The sequence below is a fragment of the Pipistrellus kuhlii genome, unplaced genomic scaffold (assembly GCF_014108245.1).
Source record: "Pipistrellus kuhlii isolate mPipKuh1 unplaced genomic scaffold, mPipKuh1.p scaffold_m20_p_38, whole genome shotgun sequence".
NCBI classification, from domain to species: domain Eukaryota; kingdom Metazoa; phylum Chordata; class Mammalia; order Chiroptera; family Vespertilionidae; genus Pipistrellus; species Pipistrellus kuhlii.
The window spans coordinates 3,494,850-3,515,894 of NW_023425538.1; the positions used below are offsets into that span (position 1 = coordinate 3,494,850).

Sequence of the window (21,045 nt, forward strand, 5' to 3'; positions counted from 1 at the left end):
TTGAATAAATGCTTCATTTCAACTCTCTATGTCCCTCCACTGTACAGGAGTTCTAAGCCCTTGCACACCGGGATGCAAAGAGCATCCATATATCTCTGGGGTGTATGGAAACATAAAACCCCAGGCTATGTGTTCACATACCACCCCTGACTAGCCACAGAGAAAGGTGGGCTGCAGGTGGCTGGGAGGCTGCCTGTGGAATGAAGTAAAGATGGAGGCAAGGGTGTATTTGGAGCAGTGCCAGGAAGAGACCCCTACTGCTCCTAATGGAACTTAGAAAATTTAACATTGTCACCTACTGGTCGGTGAAGATGCTTTCTTTCCAGGTAGGGTTCCACTAAAGAAATGTAGCTCCTGTGGCCACTACCTGGTTCCCTTTTCCCACTTGGCTACAGAATCAGAAAGGGGTGAGTCCCTCTCCATCTTTACCCCACCAGCACTCCAGATGTGGGCTGGGCTGCATTCAGCTTAGGCCTGGCAAACCAGTTCATTTCACCCCTCCTCTAAAATAGAGCAGGCATCAGGCCAGGCTGGGGCTCCTTACCAGGGCAACAGGTAGAAAGAAACCAAACCAGTGTGGCAGGTCCTTGTGCAAACACTATCCTCCATGACAGGCTCAGAATCAGAAACAGAGCGAGAGGCCCCGCCTCCTTTTCAGACCACAGTCCACACTGCTTGGGGACAGCAGCACTGGCTGCGCCTCACACACAGCAAGGTTTCCAACTTCCTTCCTGTCACTCATGACCAACTCTGTCCACCCCTCGAAGCAAAGTTCCCTCCAAACCTGGAGTAAGACTCAGGCCTGTGTGCTGCAGATCCCCGCATGCCAAACAGCAGGACTTGCTGCCTCCAGTCACCCCCAGCTGCCTCACTCCCAGCCCCAGCTATGTACACTCTGCGGTCGGACAAACATCAACCACACGTTCCAAGCTGCCTGGCTATTCTCGTGCAGAAACACAACTTTCTACTAAAGATGTTTATGGTGAAGAATGATGTGTCCAAGACAACATAAGCCTGCAAAACACAGCTTAGTTTAGGCAGGCAGGCAGGTGGGAGGGGTAGGAGGCCTCTTACCTTTAGTGCTACGGGGCAGGACAGGATACAGCTGCTTGCCTGCAAGAGAACACACAACCTTGAGGTGAGGTCAGTCCTCTTCCCCCAGAGCTGTCACCACCTGAAGACCCCCTTGGCCCTGGGACTTTCTGGCAGAATCGCCCCGAGATACTTCCTCTTCCAGCTCTTCTGAGATCTTCAAGACCTAGGCCATGTCTGCTCAACAGCCAGGGCCAAAGCCCACCTGTTCCCCACTAGGGAGCCAGAGAAAGATGGAGGCCAGATGATAGCCTAAGTCGCGGTTTAGGGATGGGGGATGAACTCTGGGAGGGCCATCCACCCACCATTGCTTCTTGGATCCAGGATCAGATAGACTCACCTACGCAGCGGCTCATGCACGCTTCCTTGGAGAGATAGTTGTTTTTATTGCCCCAGCACCCTCCATAGATAAAGTTATCACAGGAGTTCTTCTCGGTATCAAAATACCAGCGTGGAAAGGATGCACGGCAAGGCCCGGTGACCGCCTTGGCAGTACAGTATTCTGGGAGCAGAAGAGCCAAGGAGCACAAATGAGCAGGGCCCAAAGAAGGGAGATGGAGTTAGAGTGTTCCAGGGCAGTTACACAGTTGCCAGCCAAGGGAGAACTGTCTCTCTGCTACAGAAACTGGTAAACTACAGGCATGGCCAGTTTGGCCCATTAGACACCCTCCTCTACATTTCTAGTATCTTTCTCTTTATAGTCAGACTATGTTATTATGGAGATTCCTCTATGCCAGGCACTATTCTGGGTATTTTCCATGTATTAACTTGATCTCAAAGAGATCTGTCCTAAGCCCCTTATTTCACAGTTAGGAACTCTGAGGCTGGGCCTGCACGCTGGACTGTCTCTCTGGAGCTCAGCTTCCTGCAGCACGCTGTGCATGCCCCGCTAGGCATCCTTGTGTATTCAATACCACCTGGGAAAGGCCATGAAGCCCACGCTACAGTTTCCTTAGTGGAGATCCTCCAATGTGTCTCAATTCCAATTAACTAAAGAAAATACGTCTTGCCCATATAAAAGTATTTTTTAAAAGTTATACTTTCTACCATCTAAAATTAAAAAAATTAAAAAGAATTTTAAAAACTGTTATACCTTCATAGTTGAAAATATCGCCAGAGGGGTCATCAAAATTTTGTATTCTGGGAACTGAAACACAAACAAACATCTGTGTCAGGGAGGCGAGGAGGACACAGGACATGTGGTCTGGCTGGGGCTGAATCTAAAAGGGCCCACTGAGGGAGTGTGGACACTGGCACTGTATTTGGGCAGCTTTGCACCATTAACGCCGGTTCCAATGGGATCCATAGCACCTATCAAATGAATGCCAAATGGGGAGGCCCGCCTGTCACTCCAGGGGATGCTATGGAAACTAATCCCAGTCAGTTTCTGGGGTTATGAGGAAGGTAGTCTTGTTCACTTTCTACACAACAGTGAGGAAGCTGGTTGTGTTCTCTCTCTACACAGCAAGGAGATCCCTCTCTTACTCTCCTAGGGAAATTTCCTTCTGAAACAGGACTGACACCAGTTATTATGCCAGTGCCCCAGGGTCTGGATGACCTTGGAGAGTCCAGATTGGGAATAAACAGTGAGCCCAGGCAAAGTGATGGCCAGGATGGTCACAGGATTTTTGGCCTAACTTTCAGCATTCTGCAAGTCACAGAATAAACATTCTCACTTAAGTGCTGATGTCACAGTCAGAGGGGGTTGCCCTCCAACTGGGTGGGAGTGGATTTCCTCCCTCCACAATAGGACTTGCCTAGCAGGACCCATCACCTATGGATTGGCCTTTGGGAAAGCTAGGTTGAACTTGCTAATGCATATGATGCAGAGCCTTGTAGGCATATAGAAAGAACTGGGTAACTACTGTCAGCAGCACAAAGCAAGATAACACAAAGCTAAGATCAAGAACTGTAGTGGGAATGGAGGCATGTAGCAGAGGACAGTCCTCTTAGCACAGGGAGCAGAGGAGACAGAACAGGCAAGGAGAGGCGGGGTGGATGGTGTGACACAGAGGCCAGCCTAGAGAGAAGGAAGTGGCCTGAGTCACATGGGCAGTGATCACAATTCCCTGACCCCCAGGAGGAAGCTGAGGCCAGCTCAGAAGCACTGCAGACTCCCCTGGCCCTCCTTTCCATTAAGGAGCCAGAAGGTGGCAGCCCAGGCAGAGCCAATGCTGAGTAAATATAATAGAACCAGGAGATGGAAGCTCATGTACAAGTCCCAGATTCCAAATGTCCTTTCACAGTTCCCCATCTGGATGGCTCTCATTCAATCCTGGGTCTATTAAAAACCTACCACTTGAAATTGAGGAATCTGCTCCATTCCTGCTGGTGGCCAGACCATCACTAGTGTTTTCTACAAGGAGATAAATAAACCACAGTGAGAAAGTGCACCTCCTTTCAAGATATCCAGTGAAACAAAACAAGGCAGTATAACACTGAGCTTAATGGAGTCTCCTGTTTCTCCTTTATGTGGGCCTTTCAATGAGCACACGACCACAAGCCTGCCAGAACTTAGAAATAAGGAACCAAGACTGTCCTTGTGGGTTAAATTTTAAGATCAACCTGCTGGTAACTGGAACAAAGATGTGTGAAATGAATGTAAAAAGATAATATGGCTTACAGGGCCAAATACCCTGTTAACTGTATTAACCTATTAATGAATAAAAAGCAATGTGAATGTACTTAATGCCAATGAACTGTACACTTATACATGGTTAAAATGGTAAATTTTATATTATGTATATTCCCTCTTTCTCTTCCCCTCTCTCATACACACAAATACACAGTTAAGAGTGTGAGGTAGAGAGGCTAGCCACTTAAGGAAGCACAAAAAGGAGTGCTGGCAGGGTGCAGGAGGGAGGGACCCTGGTTTCCCACCTCCCTACTGGTCCCAACAGACCTTCTGGAGAGGCACGAGGTGGGCCTGACCAGATGCCATTAAACATTCATGTCACAAACCAGCTGCCCTTGTTCTGCCTTGCTCCTCATCAAGCAATCTTCTGGGAATTTGGCTAAGAGGACTTCCTAAGTGGACTACAGGTGCAGGCACAGAGACCTGAGTTTCTAGTCCCCTTGGTGATTCTGGTTTTCATTATAAATTAATAAACTAGTATTCTCATTATTATGTGGCTTCCCACAGAGCTTGCCTGCCTGGGAGAGAACTTGCTAGCAAAGGCCCCAGTGCCTAGCAGGCTCTGACAGTTCAAGTTCTTGCACAGACTCACAAGAGATCCTCAAGAGACATGCAGTGGAGACATGCTTGGGTGGAAAAAAAGAGCTTTCTGGGCCCTTAAGACTAGGGCCGGACTCTGAACCAAGATAGCTATCTGTCTTCCAAACAAACACAACCATCCCTAACCCCCTGTAGTGACCTCTTGTCTTAATGCCTAGTGTCTGCTGCTTGCATTGTTAAAAACAACTCTCACATGGGGGGAGAGGGGGAGACAGGTGAAGGCATATGCTGGGGGGGAAGGGGAGGCTGGGGAGAGGTCAAGGGGGGAAAAAGGGAGACATGTGTACTACTATTTGTAATACTTCAAATAAAAAAAAGTGGGGGGGAAAAAAACAAAACACATCTCTCTTCCTAAGAAAATGAGGAGCAACCAGAATGGGCAGGTGCACTTCCTACAGTCAAATCAATTAGGAAGGGACAGAAAAATAGCAAAATTATTTTCCCTTAGTTCTTCCCCCAACACTAGATCCCAGCTGATGATGGAAAATTACAATGGATGCTATTTTCCTCAGTCACCATCTGGTAAGGTTGCCAGTTGCTCCCTGAAAGGTGAAGAGCTTGTCTGTATGATCCAAAAACAATACCCCATCACCACAGCTCTCCAAACACTTGTTGAGTGCCCACTGGGCACCAGGCACACAAAGATCAGCAAAGTGTTCAAGGCACTCAGTCACTGGTGGGCTTGTGTGTTCAGCTCTGTTTCAAATCTCAGGTCATAGCCAAGGCCACTATTTCCCCCCCTCTTTACATAGAACTTTAATAAGTTTATCTGATTTTTTGAGAGAGAGATGAGTTTATCTGATTTTTTAATACAGAGTGCAAAGCCAGGAGAGATTACAGCTGGTGAGCTCAGAGGATGGAGCGTCGGCCTGCGGACTGAAAAGTCCCAGATTTGATTCTGGTCAAGGGCATGTACCTTGGTTGTGGGCATGTCCCCAGTAGGTGGTGTGCAGGAGGCAGCTGAACAATGTTTCTCTCCTCAATGTTTCTTTCTTTTCTTTAAAAAAAAAAAGTGTGTGTGTGTATATATATATATATATATATATATATATATATATATATATATATATAAAATTGATTTTTTACAGAGAGGAAGAGAGAGGGATAGAGAGTTAGAAACATTGATCAGCTGCCTCTTGCACACCACCCACTGGGGACATGCCCACAACCAAGGTACATGCCCTTGACTGGAAACTGAGACCCTTCCGTCCATAGGCTGACGCTCTATTCACTGAGCCAAACCAGTTTTGGCTCTCATTGTTGTTTCTAACTCTCTATCCTTCTCTCTTCCTAAAAAAATCAATAAAATATACTTTAAAAAAATCAATGATGAGAAAGAACAATTGATCAGCTGCTTCCTGCATGCCACCTACTGGGGATCGAGCCCACAACCCAGGCATGTGCCCTGATGGGGAATTGAACTGTGACCTCCTGGTTCATAGGTGGATGCTCAACCACTGAGCCATGCTGGCCAGGCTGTTCTAGTTTTAACTTGACTCAGAACTCAGCTGGCTGGGTGAGCTCTTCAAGTCATTTGCCCCAGAGGCAAAAATAACCCAAATGCCCAGAGAGCAATTGGGGCAGCCTACCTGATTGAACATTGGACTCTGCTCAAGGGGAAGTCACTTCCTCCTGTGTGGGGTCTGGTGTGGAACCTGCACTCAGTAGTGGGAGAAAGGAGGTCATAGAGAAGACATAGTCCTGCCCCCACCCTGGCCTGCTGCCTACTCTTCCTTTCTGGGAAGAGAATGGAGAGGACCACTGTGAAACCACTGTGTTGGTGACCTTCGCACTGTGCCTGTTCCCCAAGTTCAGCCATGAAGAACTAGTGAAGAGCAAAAGGCACCCACATCCCAATGAATAAACTGACTCTAAATGTAACATATCCTCAACTACCACTGTCTTACCTGTGACATCAGCACATTTCTCAAGACACGCCTCCTTGGTCAGGTAATTATTGTTGTTCCCACCACAGCCTCCATACACAAACTGCTGGCAGGATCCGCCAGTGGCATTGTACCACCACCGATGCATGGAAGCCCGGCATTTCCCCACCACCTTCGGAACTTGGCAAAAGTCTAAAACACAAAGCAGACACCAGTTAGCTTGGCAGGGCAATCCCAGCCAACAGAGAACATGCCCAGACCTGCAGGAGAGGCCCACAGTTGCCCAGAGCACCAAGACAAGAGCTAGTCTAGCACAGTTCCTCCATAATCTGTTTCTACAACATCACCATTCAGCCCTCCATGGTGATTCCTTCCTTATGCAGGAAAGCACATCACCTAATGACAAAGATACCAGCCCACTCAACCGAATTCTTTCAGTTGCATGTTGATTCTGTCCTTGCCCCCATTATCAAAAACACACATATCCAGTACAGAAATTGATGTTCAGATGCAAAAAAATAGACTTCAAGGTCCTTCTGAATGTATGTCCCATCACAGTGGGCTAAGGGGAACTGGGTGCTGAAAAGCCAGCACTGGTGATGGGAGATGAGGAAGGAACACACTAGCACTCTGAGCACCTCTCATGAGGAACCCTCTTAACCTTTCCTACCCACTCTCTGACCCAGCACACCACTTCATACTTAAACTACCACAAGAGCCTCAGAAAGAACTCCCTAACTCTAGCTCCCCTTCACCCCCCACCCCCACTGCCAACCCCCAGCTCCAAGGGCAATTCAAGTCACTTCTCTGCTTTCACCTGAGCACACCAAGATGCCCCCAAATTTGGCTTGCTCTTGTACAAGGGAAACAAAATAATGTTATCAAATTCCAGCCAGAGCCGAAACTGGTTTGGCTCAGTGGATAGAGCGTCAGCTCTGAAGGGTCCCGGGTTTGATTCCGGTCAAAGGCATGTACCTTGGTTGCGGGCACATCCCCAGTAGGGGGTGTGCAAGAGGCAACTGATTGATGATTCTCTCTCATCAATGTTTCTGACTCTCTATCCCTCTCTCTTCCTCTCTGTGAAAAATCAATAAAATATATATTTAAAAAAAAATTCCAGCCAGATACATATGCCTAAGATAGGTCTATCAACCTGTTCCCACTGTTTAAAAAAGAGAGATAGCCTGGCTGATGTGGCTCAGTGGCTGAGCATTAACTTATTAACCAGGAGGTCAAGGTTTGATTCCCAGTCAGGGCACATGCCCAGGTTATGGGCTTGATCCCCAGTACAGCACATGTAGGAGGCAATGATTCTCATCATTGATGTTTAAATCTCTCCCTTGCTCTCTCTGAAATAAAAACATATTATAAAAAAAAAAAGCCAGATGACTTAACGTCTACCCTCTACCACTGTATCTATCACCTTCCCATATGATCATGAGGTAGTGTGGACTACCTCTCCCTACATCTTGGCCTCCATGATCTCTACCTTCTGGCACAGGGCGCTCGAAAAACATCTCAAACATCTCAATAAACATCCCAGGGCCCAACACTTGGCTCCATGTTGTTTTCATGTTTATTAGGTTTACTTCACCAACTAGGGCAGCAGTCACCAACCTTTCGGACTTTGCGGACTACCAGATGGTGATAGCTGCTCTAAAGGTTTCCTTAAACCAGTAGTCACCAACCTTTTGGACCTCATGGACCAATAAACTTGAGGATGAATCTAGAAAGCATTGGAAGAGGATTTGTGCTTCTCTTGTGTCTCCAAAATATGTCACAATGATAAGCATGAAACCAAATGTTCCACAAAACATCAATCTTTGCACAAAAATGGTTGGTGCTGTGCAAAATACCACCCCACACACACACACCAATAAATCACAAGTAACTAGTATAGCAGGAAAAGTATATTCTGAAGTAAAAAAATTAATTTGAAAGCAACTATCAATGAAATCACCAGTTAAAACATACCTATCTGGACATATAATATGAACAGAATCATACAGCATGTCCAGAAAAGGCAAATCAATAGGGCAAGAAGTGGATTAATGGTCTCCGGTGCTGTGGGATGGGGTGCAGAGTCCCTGCATTTGGGCATAAGAATCTTTTGGAGATGATGGAAATGTTCCAAAATTGGACTGTGGGAATAGATGGTTGTACAATTCTGTAAACGTACCAATGACCTTTGGTATGTAAATAATACTTTAATAAAGGCTTGTGGTGTTTTGTTTTGTTTTTTTAAATAGGGATACTTTTTGTCCATAACACTTCAACCAGAACTAGTTGGATGTACACATGGAGCAGGGTCTTTCAACAATGTGCCAAAGGTCACAAAACAGCCCTGGCTGTCATGGTTTGGTCGTTAGAGCATTGGACTATATACCAATGACGATTCTATGTCAGGAGCACATGCCTGGGTTGTGGGTTCACTCCCTGCCCTCGGTTGGGGTGTATATTGGGAACAGCCAGTCAACTCACATCGATGTTTCTTTTTCTCTCGCTCCCCTTCCCTCCTTTCCACTCTGGAAAAGTGGAGGGCCCTTGCTGGTTTGGCTTAGTGGACAAAGAGTTGGCCTGTGGACTGAAGGGTCCCAGGTTTGATAACCATTCAAGGGCATATGCCTGGCTTGCAGGCTCGATCCCTAGAAGGGGGTGTGCAGGAGGCAGCTGATCAATGCTTCCTTTTCATCATTGATGTTTCTAACTTTCTCTCTCCCTTCCTTTCTCTCTAAAATCAATATATATATTTTTTAAAGTGATGGAGGAAATACCCTTAAATGAGGATTAACAAACAAACAAACAAAAAAGGTCACAAAACATAACCAGTCAATACAACCCAGGGGAAACAAGGCAGGAGAGCTCTCTGGCATATGATTCTGCCCAACACATATGGCTGGCCGAATGTCAGTGACAGCATAGCTATTGAGACAAGACAGTGAGGATCCACTTAGGACCCCAAACTGAAATCATCAAGGCAGGGAGCACCCAACTGCTAGAGGCAGCAACAGCCTGCCTGATGCCCTGCCGAGCTAAGAGCCCTGGAAAGCACCCTGATTGCTGTGTGTCCTTGCTTCCTGAGCAGTACCAGGTACTGCCTTTTAAATTTTTATTTTAGGGGACATTTATTAAAACTGGGGACAGTGGCCGAAACCGGTTTGGCTCAGTGGTAGAGCGTTGGTCTGCGGACTGAAGGGTCCTGGGTTCGATTCCGATCAGGGGCATGTACGTTGGTTGCAGGCACCTCCCCGGTGGAGGGTGTGCAGGAGGCAGCTGGTCGATGTTTCTCTCTTATCGACGTTTCTGGCTCTCTCTCTCTCTCTTCCTCTCTGTAAAAAATCAATAAAATATATTTTTTAAAAGTCCGACTTGTATGCTCACAAATGCTAGTGCAAAATTAAACTCTTCCACCCTGGCCTGTGTGGCTCAGTTGGTTGGAGAATCATTCCCCATACATCAAAAGGTTGTGAGTTTGATTCCTGGTCAGAGCACATACCTAGGTTGTGAGTTTGATACTCTGGTAAGGGCCCACACGGGTGTGTGTGTGTGTGTGTGTGTGTGTACCAATCGTTGTTTCTCTTTCTTACCCCCCTCTAAAATAAGTAAGCATATTCTTGGGCGAGGATAAAAAAAAAAATTAAATACTCTGTTTTCAAAATGCAGAGTAAGAAAAGCTGAAGGGAACCAAATTTGAACATACTTGCTTCACAATATGCAAAAATGGAATTTTGGCCTTCAAGTAACAGTAACATACCCTTGGAAAAGCATCCAAAATGGTTAAAAATCACACATCACCTGAAATATACTGTTTTATCAGAAAACCCAAAGCAGGCATTTTGAACATTAGTTATTACAAAATTGCCAAATAGCTGAGTCTTTATCTTGGAAAACAGGTTTCTCAGGTTCTGAAACCAGTAGAGCTTTAACCTAGACACCAAGTCAATGACTCAGACAATTCCTCTCTGTGTGCGGCTGGCTGCAACCATCTGCTGTCACCCCCTAACAAGGGCATCACAGAAACATTAGCCAGGTAGTATGCTCCCAGGAACTACCAATCTAATTTAACTTCACAGGCTGAAGAAGATGGTGTCTAATTATTCTTCAAAAAATGCACAATTAGCCGAAACCGGTTTGGCTCAATGGATAGAGTGTCGGCTTGAGGACTGAAAGGTCCCGGGTTCGATTCCGGTCAAGGGCATGTACCTTGGTTGCGGGCATATCCCCAGTAGGGGGTGTGCAAGAGGCAGCTGATCGATGACTCTCTCATCGATGTTTCTAACTATCTCTCTCCTTTCCTCTCTGTACAAAATCAATAAAATATATTTTTAAAATTTTTTTTTAAATGCACAATTACAGCTGTGCAGATTGAAAAATAAGTTTAAAGTTTACTTTAATAAAGTATTGCAAATATTTTGAAAAGTATAGAAAACATAACACTGGGGTATCTAGTTTTCAGCTTTATCAAATTACAACATTTTAAAGGACTAAAATATTGATAGAGCTGAAATATTTAATATATCCCTCACTTCAATCCCACTTGCAATTAACACCTATCTTGAACTTGGTGTTTTCTTTTATTCATGTTTTCATACCCAAAGTCAGTTTACTTATTTATTTATTTTTTAAAAATATATATTTTATTGATTTTTTACAGAGAGGAAGAGAGAGGGATAGAGAGTCAGAAACATCAATGAGAGAGAATCATAGATCAGCCGCCTCTTGCACACCTCCCACTGGGGATGTGCCCGCAACCAAGGTACATGCCCTTGACTGGAATCGAACCCGGGACCTTTCAATCTGCAGGCCTACACTCTATCCACTGAGCCAAACCGGTTTCGGCCAGTTTACTTTTTAAAAAAATATTTTTTTAAATTGATTTCAGAGAGGAAAGAAGAGGAAGAGATAGTAACACTAATGATGAGAGAGAATCATTGACTGGCTGCCTCCTACACCCCCATTGGGGACCAAGCCTGAAACCTGGGACCCTTCAGTCCGCAGGCCAACACTCTATACACTGAGCCAAACCAGCCAGGGCACCAGTTTACTTTTTAAAAAATATATTCTTATTGATTTCAGAAAGGGAGAGGGAAAGGGATAGAAACATCAATGATGAGAGAGAAACAATGATCAGCTGCCTTCTGCAAATCCCCTACTGGGACTGAGCCCGCACCGCAACTGGGCATGTGCCCTGACTAGGAATCGAACCATGACCACTTGGTTCATAGGTTGACGCTCAACCATTAAGCCATTCCAGCTGGGCCAGAGTCAGTTTATTTTTAAAACAAAAATAACTTTCCTAGGATTCAAGTCCTTAAATCACTTTTTACTCCCACTAGTGCTATAAACTAAAGAACACCTTGCCTCACTATAGGCCTGATTAAAAAGTACAATCATCTCCCAAGCCTGAAGCCTGCCCTGAAATGGCCCTCCTCTTCCCAACCACCATTTGTTTCTCTGTCTAGAGCAAATGTCAGTAAACTTCTTTTATGATGGGTCAAATATAAGGTGACCAGATTTTAACATTGGTAAAGCGGGACACCATTGACCGAGGGGTGTTCCTTGATTAAAAATTTGGTCTATATAGAGCAACAAAAAATTTTATAGAACACAAAAATAGTATTATAATATATATATTTTTAATTTTAACATAAGTACAATTTACAAATATAATAAATAAAAAATTATATATAGTATTATATTATTCTTGGCATATTTCTCATTTGAGTGAATTTTTAAAAAATATATTTTATTGATTTTTTACAGAGAGGAAGGGAGAGAGATAGAGAGCTAGAAATGTGGATGAAAGAGAAACATCGACCAGCTGCCTCCTGCACACCCTCCACCGGGAATGTGCCCACAACCAATGTACATGCCCCTGACTGAAATCGAACCTGGGACCTTTCAGTCCACAGGCCAATGCTCTACCACTGAGCCAAACCAGTTTTGGCTGAGTGAATTTTTTTTAGTAGATTGCTATCGTTGTGTAAAAGGTCATGAAATTTTTCGCAAGAATTTACTAAATTATATTTCACACATAAAATGGCTTTCAAAGTCTGAACACTTAATTGTGATTTTTCTGATGTCCACACTTTATTTACCGTAGAAAAAATACATTCAGTCGCAGCATTAGTTCCTGGTAAAAACAGTGCGTATTCCACAATTCTAACAACTGATCAACAATTCAAATTTTGATAAGTAGTTCTTGATAATCAGTTCTCAACAATTATTTGTTATTATTAAAGTTTAACATTATAAAATTAACAAAAAGAATATAAAACTCATGCCGAAACCGGTTTGGCTCAGTGGATAGAGCGTCAGCCTGCAGACTGAAGGGTCCCGGGTTCGATTCCGGTCAAGGGCATGTGCATTGGTTGCGGGCACATCCCCAGTAGGGGGTGTGCAAGAGGCAGCTGATCGATGGTTCTCTCTCATCGATGTTTCTAACTCTCTGTCCCTCTCTCTTCCTCTCTGTAAAAAATCAATAAAATATATATATTAAAAAAAAAAAAAGAATATAAAACTCATATCCTGGTTTAATAGCCACATGGCCACCGAAAACCATATATATTCCCCTTCCCGTTCTCCCGCCGTTCCCTAGCTTGTCACGCATTCTTTCAAAATATAAGGACTTTTTTTTTTTAAATATATTTTATTGTTTTTTTTTACAGAGAGGAAGGGAGAGCTAGAAACATCAATGAGAGAGAAACATCGACCAGCTGCCTCCCGCACACCCCCCACTGGGGATGTGCCCGCAACCAATGTACATGCCCTTGACCAGAATCGAACCTGGGACCCTTCAGTTTACAGACCGACGCTCTACCGCTGAGCCAAACTGGCTTCGGCAAAATATCGGGATTTTTTAAAAATGCCATGGGACGCAGGACAAATTGTTAAAAATTGGGACTGTCCCGCCAAAAGTGGGACATCTGGTCACCTTAATCAAATAGCACATATAGAAAGTACTTGCTTTGCATGCTAGTATTGAAATCATGCAAATAAACAGGAAAAAATATGTTTCAAAGAGTTCAATTCTGTTCAGTTCTGGTTGGGGCACATAGCAGGAGCAACCAATAGATGTTTCTCTCTCACAATGTTTCTCTCTCTCTTCCTCTCCTCCCTTGCTCTCTCTAGAATCAATGAAAACCATATTTTCAGGTGAGGATTAAAAAAAATAATAAAACAAAATTGCTCTGAGAATTACTCTACTTTTTGTGAAGGTGTTACTTCCTCTAGGTCTAGGACATCATCCTTTTTGCCACATTTCTGTTGCTAAGTGGGCCCTCACTAAGGTCCTCTGGGGGCATTTCCAGTCTCTCAACTGGAGGTAGAGTTGACATTCCCCACAGTCAGCTAGTTATTCTATCACTCCATTTATGCTCCACTGGAATTTCAGTTGTGGCATTATCACTTTTTTTCTTTGCTGCACTGGAGTCTATTTTTGGCCAAGTCCCTGATTAACCATTTATATAAACTGTTACATAGGTTTCTCACTGGGAAACAAGGCACACAACTACATGCTTTGCTATGGATGAACTAACAAATGTGCAAGGCCCAATCACTGCTGCATGTGTAGTTTATAGTAATTTGTGACTGTAGGACTAGCAGGGGAAACCTGTACCCAAGTACTTAAAGTTATTATACTGTGGTAACTGAAATCTGAGCCCTATTATTAAGGGACTGAAATTATTTATGAAAGTGTGGTAATGGAAAGTTTTGCATGTTGAAAACCCTGCAAAGCAAAGACTCGTTATTTCAAGAGCTGTCAGCTACAGTTCTTTTTTTAACTTTTAGTTGCAGTATTTTTCCCCATCACCATTTAGCTCATAGTTCTAACTCAACTCTGTCATTGTATCATAAAAGCTACCTCAGACAATATGTAAATGAATGACAAGGCTGTCATTCCAATAAAGCTTTTTTACGGACACTAAAAATTTTATCTCACATAATCTATAAATGTTTTTTAAAATTATTTTTATTTTCAACCATTAAAAAAATGTAAAAATCGTACTTAGCTTGCCAATTATTTTTACAGTGTTTATAGAAAACTCCCTGTTCATATTTTCCACCCTTACAGAACTCAGTCTTATATGTGTAGTCAGAAGCTACCACATAGAGTGCTAGAGTTCACATTTCTTTAACAGCATTGACCATGCATTCCTTTGCTAAAAAGACTGTAGCACACCCTTCCACTACTAAAAACAGCTCTACTCTCTTCATTAAAGCCACTTAGAATTCTAAAAAGGCCAAAGAGAAATTATTTGATATAAAAAATCCTTGGAGCCTGGCCAGTGATGCTCAGTGATTGAGCGTTAAACCATGAACCAAGAGGTCACTGGTTCGATTCCATCAGGGCACATGCCCTGGTTGCTGGCTCAATTCCCAGAAAGGGGCAATTCCCAGTAAGGGTGTGCAAGAGGCAGCCTATCCATGTTTTCTCTCTCATCGATGTTTCCATCTCTCTATCCCTCTCCCTTTCTCTCTCTCTAAAAATCAAGAAAAATGTTTTTTAAATTCTTGAACATTTGAAAATCATACTGTACTTCGTCTTATTTTTTATTCACAAAAAATAAGACAAAGTACAGTTCACTGTTCAAGATTCAAAAGCAAAGAAAATAATGAAGAGTTATATAATTCAAGAATTCAAAGACCAGGGCAACTATTACCAGGGCTTGGTTTTTACAGACCTACCACAGCTGAAAATTCACCACCAAGGCATCTTGTTTATGCCAGTGAATAACTGTGAGACATCCACATAATGGAATAACCAGAACTGTGAACAGTCCGATACGTATGTGCTGGTAGAGAAACATGGCTAAATCTGAGATGAGGAAAGGAGCGGGGGCAAAAAATGGTTTATCATAATTCCTTTTTTAAACTTTTAATTTAGACACATGTATGAATCTAACCCTCGAGGGAAAGGGACTAAAGGAAGGAGACATTTACATACAGGTTTTCTTTTTCATCTGTTATTTTTGGTATAGTGTAAGCCATCAGTGGCCTTATCTGGGCAGCAGATTATGGTCCTGTTTGTTCGCTTCAATTTTTCAGTAAAAAAATTTTAAACTACATGAATTAAAACTGAATGTATTAAATTCCCAAGTATCTGGAGCAGTACTAAGCTATAGTGTTTGTGAAGAGCTATAATATGCAAATATGGTGACCACATAATTAATCCTCATTAAGACACTTTTCAGAATGAACGAGTGTTAACAGTTACTCTGGGTCATATGGTAGTATAAACTGGAATCATCCAAGGTAAATCCTCCAAGCCATTCTATACACTGTAGGCACTAACTAAGGATGTGGTTCTTTGTCCTCTAGGGGTTTATAATTCAATGACAGCCACAAGACTCCCTTGGGTATGAAGGAGAAGAAAAAAAGAATCATACAAGGTAAAATATTATAATCATAGCCTAATTCAAAGGGCTTATAAGCCATATAAGGTACAGAGGAAATAACTAAAGACTTTGGTATAGGAGAGCGACAAAACAAGGAGGAGTCGTTTGGCAAAAGTGTGTAGGACAGATTAGAGTCAGGAGTTAGTCTGGTGAAGAACCAAAACTTGAAGGAATACCTGGCTCTTTTACCTGATGAAGTTACCGGGGGCATTTTCCTAACCTCCTAGTAATTCTTCATTTATAACATGGGAACAAAAATGTATAGGCCTCTAAATAAAACTGGAAAATGTGTAACTCCCATACACTGAATGGCCAGATTATTATGACCTCTGATCGCATAATAATCTGGCCACTCAGTGTGTGTGTGTGTGTGTGTGTGTGTGTGTATTCGAGGCCCGGTGCATGAATTCATGCATGAGTAGGGTCCAGCCAGCCTGGCCAGGAGGAAGGGACATGGGCAGTTAGCCGGCCTGCCTGCTGGTCGAACTCCTGGTCGAGGGGACAATTTACATATTAGCCTTTTATTATATAGGATATACAGAGTGGCCAGATTATTATGCGTTCAGAGATCATAATAATCTGGCCACTCAGTGTATTTCTTAATTCACCAAGTCCCATATTCATTGATTTAGGCCTGCCTACTTAAAAAAAAAATCATGTAGATTTTAGAGACTTGGAGTATCTAAATCAAAGACTCTTAGGAGGTTTTAGAAAGATTAGGTATTACTTTCTGTGACACAATAAGAAAAATATATTTGGTCTTTGAACCTCTACCCCGCCTACTCCTCCCCTCCCCCCCTACCCCCCCAAAAACAAAAAATCCTTATAATTTTCTGAGTGCTAGGAGCATCTTTTTAAAAAAATATATATTGTATTTTATTGATTTTTTTTGCCCCCCTCCCTCCCTCCCACACATACCCACCCTCCCCAGAGTTTTATGTCCATTGGTTGTACTTATATGCATGTATACAAGTCCTTCGGTGGATCTATTATCTCCCCCAGATCTTCCTCCCCTCTCCACTGTAATTTGACAGTCTGCTTGTTGCTTTACTGTCTCTATATCTATCTTTTGGTTCATCAGTTTATAATGTTCTTTATTATCCATAAATGAGTGAGGTCATGTGGTGTTTCTCTTTCATTGATTGGCTTATTTCACTCAGCATGATGTTCTCCAATTCCATCCAGGTTGCTGCAAATGATGAGAATTCCTTCTTTTCTATGGCAGCATAGTATTCCACTGTGTAGATGTACCATAGTTTTTGGATCCAATCATCTGCTGACGGGCACCTAGGCTGTTTCCAAATTCTGGCTATTGTAGATTGTGCTGCTATGAACTTAGGGGTGCATATATAGGAGCATCTTTATTTGGTCTTTGACCCAGGTTCCCAACACTAAAGACCCTGGAAATCTCTGGAGTGATACAATTAGTTTTTGTATGCTAATGAGATGATGGGGGGTGGGGGGGAGTTGAAGAGCTTCAAAATGGGGCTGTGTATCAGAAAGACCAAGGCCAGGTTAAAGGTCTAGAACATTCAGCCCTACCCTCCCTTCCAAGGAGGGGACAGGGGTGAGAACCTGAGTTAGGAGAGCTTTTGGGTTAGTGAACACATCCACATGACACGAGAGTGGCTGGCTCACACCCCACCCAGGACAGAAGCTTCTGTGCTTGGGACCTTCCGGACCTCACCTATGTTGCCACCTGGCTATTCATCTGTATCCTTTATAATAAATCGGCAAATTTTGTTTTCCAGAATTCTGTGAGTGTTCTAGCAAATTATTGAACTACTAATCCCAAAGGTACATAAAAGGAATCTTCCATTTATAGCAAGTTAGTCAGAAGTACATATGACAACCTGAGATTTTTAAGTGGCATCTAGAGAAAAGGGGCATTTTGTGGGACTGAGCCCTTAACCAGTGGAGTCTGTGCTAATTCTGGGTACTATAAAAATTGAGTTATGAAAAAAATTTGAGTTATGAGTTAAACCATAGGACACCCCATCAGTGTCTGAGAACTTAAGAACTGCTTGATGTAGAAAAGCCCACACATCTGGTGTCAAACGTATTCTGTAGTAAACAGGAGAGTTTTCACTTTAAAGTCTTTTTTTTTTTATAATATATTTTTTTTATTGATTTTTCACAGAGAGGAAAAGAGAGGGATAGACAGCTAGAAACATCAATGAGAGAGAATCATCGACCAGCTGCCTCCTGCACACCCCCCACTGGAGATGTGCCCGCAACCAATGTACATGCCCTTGACCGGAATCGAACCTGGGACCCTTCAGTCCGCAGACCAACGCTCTATCCACTGAGCCAAACTGGTTTTGGCCACTTTAAAGTCTTTTCACATTAAGGGCTAAGAATGTTAGCAAGAGAACAATCTTGAGGACATTATAAATATAACTCAGCCCAAGTAGATGTGTGTGATTTATACCTGTTCTGGATCTAGTTAGTATAAAAGTGTTATTTGGCAAGTTTGTTAGCAAAATGTCCCTCTATGTTTCCTGCTGATAATGCATCATTAACCTTGTGTATATCTTGACAATGGGAAAGGGCATTTGCTCACTGTAACTTGAATTCACTAGTGAGGAGATTCAGTTGGCTTTCCTTCCATAGGCCCCACTGAGCTAAATTCTATAAGCTTGCTCTGATGCATTTCTTTTTTCTTTTTTTAAATGTTTTTATTGATTTTATAGAGAGGAATAGAGAAACATGGATCAGCGTCTCTGGTACACTCCATACTGGGAATCAAGCCTGCAACCCAAGTATATGCCTTGTTGGGGAAATCAAACCACTGACCTCTTGGTTCATGGGTCAACGCTCAACCACATAGCCAGGCTCTGAAGCATTTCTAGAAAACAATTCAAATGTAGTGTTGCAGAAACCGGTTTGGCTCAGTGGATAGAGCATCAGCCTGCGGACTAAAAGGTCCCGGGTTCGATTCCAGTCAAGGGGATGTACCTTGTTTGCAGGCACATCCCCAGTAGGGGGTGTGCAAGAGGCAGCTGATCGATGATTCTCTCTCATCGATGTTTCTAACTCTCTATCCCTCTCTCTTCCTCTCTGTAAAAAAATCAATAAAATATATTAAAAAACAAAACAAATGTAGTGTTGTCGTTAACACACACAGGTTAATATCAGAAGATTGTTGTGAAGATTTTAATAGTTTTTGATCCATTACAAGTGCTTAAAACATTTAGCACAAAGCTTTGAATAAATAATAGATATTTTACTTTTATGAAGACCAGACTAAAATACTAATAGAGAAAGTGGCTACAAAAACAAAGAGAAGGCTGACACACTTCACTGGAAAGTCCAACTTTCAGGATATAGGGAATACAGAAAATCAAAAGTACAACCTCAGATTGAAGAATTGATCAAACCAGCTCAATCACTCTTTCCCTTGGTTTTTCTGCTATGTACCATTTGTCATGACTGAAGTGACAAAACTCCCTATGTTCACCTAAAGTAAGGTAATGGCAAACTATCACACAGATTGAACTCCTGCACCAGGAGATTGTCATGAGATCAAGAGTTCAGGGACAGAAAGTCCAAGGGTGGGACTGGAGAAAATAAGGAAAAAATATGCCTTGGTTACCTATTTGGACTGCAAATATCTTTCCTCTGAAGACTGAGAGAATCTCATTGTATGAGTGAAGAGTTAGTCAATACCAGTGAGGTAAGCAAGCTGTTTTACTTCTACCACGCCAAATTCCAAAGTTGACATTTATTTTATAAGAGGCCTTAATTCACCTATTTTGGTAGCTAGATAAGTTTTACATACTTGAGTACTTCTGTTTACAGGGTGGAAAACTACTAACTATCCATCTCCTCTAGGTCCAAGTATCTGGAAGTTGTCATTAATAGGATAATTCAGAAACTTTAAAATAACCTGTAGGTATTTATGAGGAAAGAATATTGACATGGAAAAACCCAACTTCAATTATAAGGCTCATAAAATCTTGATGTTTTAGATATAAAATCTTGGCATTTTAAGATATAAAATATTTAGATAAAGTTTACATTTCATAAACGACCAACACTACACAAACCACCGGCATTTCATATTTTCATATTCATCACCCAAACAGGACTATAAATTATACTCTTACCTAAATTCATAACTAGAAATACAATAGCCCATCTGAACAACTTGGAAACAGTTTCAAAGTCTTTCATGAAACTGTTAGTTCACATTAAGGGGATCTTAACCTTGTTTGAATAATGGATCATTTTCAGAAACTGATAAAACCTAATAGACCCTCTTCCTAGAGCAGTGTTTCTCAACCTGTTTTTTAATATCACACTCCTCACCCACCCCAAGGAGCCTTGAGATGTTTTTCCTTAGTTACCCCAGGAAATTCCAATACCACACATACTGTATACTTTTTTTATACAGAGTGGCCCTTTAAAAGGTCATAAACTATTGTATTATATAATATCTCCTTCAACCCCCCGAACATGCCTTAGAAACTGGGAAACACATGGACAAAATATCATATGTGAATTTAGGGACTTCAGATTAAAAGGCTTCTGAAGACACAGACCCAGGACCCCATTGATGAGATTCATCTCAAACATCTGAAAAACAACAATTAAATTTTTACCCTTATTTCTTTTTATTTATTTGAAAGAGACAGAGAGAGAAAGAGAGAAAGAGAGAGAGAGAGAGAGAGAGAGAGAGAGAGAGAGAGAGAGAGAGAGAGAGAGAATATATGTATTGTTCCATTTATTTATGAATTCATTGGTTGATTCTTCCATGTGCCCTGACCTGCAACCTTGGCACATTGGGATGATGCTCTAGCCAACTGAGCTACCCAGCCAGGGCAACCCTTATTTCTAAAACTGTTTCTTCAAAGTTCCTGGGCTTCACATTCCATCACAGAGAGTTTTCAAAAAAATCTTGCCAGAAACAACACCTGAAATAACATTTGTGACCAGGATCATACAAAAATATCCATAATCCATAAGCTAATGATTCTAGACTCATCTGTGAATTAGTCATATGACCATCAGCCTCTGGGGTTATGAAATCATTTTGGTGTGACTTCTTCAGAGGTATCTCCCCTCTCATGAATCACAGGCTCCATATCCCTTATTTGTCCTTCCCTGTCAGTCTCAGGTCATAGCAAACAGAGGCTTGGCTGTCTGGCCAACTACCAAGAGACAAGCTTGAGCAAGCAAATGACTCTGGGGAGAGGTAAAATGAGAAACAGGTGGGGCAGTGGCAGTGAAAGAGAAGCTGGCTTTCTCTATCACAGGCTGCACTTTCAAATGCTGACCAGGACAAAAGAATGTTTCTGATGGAAAATATCTTTTTCCACAAGGTCCATTCTCCCTCTGTGGACTGAAAAGGAAGGCTCTGGATGTTCTTTAGGGATTGTTGCCATTGGAGCTTCAAAGCCCATGTCTTACTTTTCTTCAAAGTACTCATCCC

At 42.5% G+C, this 21,045-nt stretch overlaps 1 protein-coding gene across 5 annotated transcripts in view; it reads right to left on the reverse strand.

Moving 5' to 3' along the window:
* SPINT2 (serine peptidase inhibitor, Kunitz type 2) overlaps window positions 1–21,045 on the reverse strand; it is a 30,632-nt gene that overhangs the window by 1,388 nt on the left and 8,199 nt on the right. For 2 of the 5 annotated variants that reach the window (XM_036408308.2, XM_036408310.2), the window contains exons 2-6: window positions 6,235–6,405; window positions 3,389–3,448; window positions 2,186–2,239; window positions 1,433–1,594; window positions 1,075–1,113 (exon numbers count right to left, since the gene is read on the reverse strand). In XM_036408308.2, coding sequence (XP_036264201.1) covers window positions 1,075–1,113; window positions 1,433–1,594; window positions 2,186–2,239; window positions 3,389–3,448; window positions 6,235–6,405 — 486 coding nt within the window. The remainder of the gene's footprint in view (window positions 1–1,074; window positions 1,114–1,432; window positions 1,595–2,185; window positions 2,240–3,388; window positions 3,449–6,234; window positions 6,406–21,045) is intronic. The other 3 variants (XM_036408309.2, XM_036408311.2, XM_036408312.2) reach the window with 3 other exon arrangements.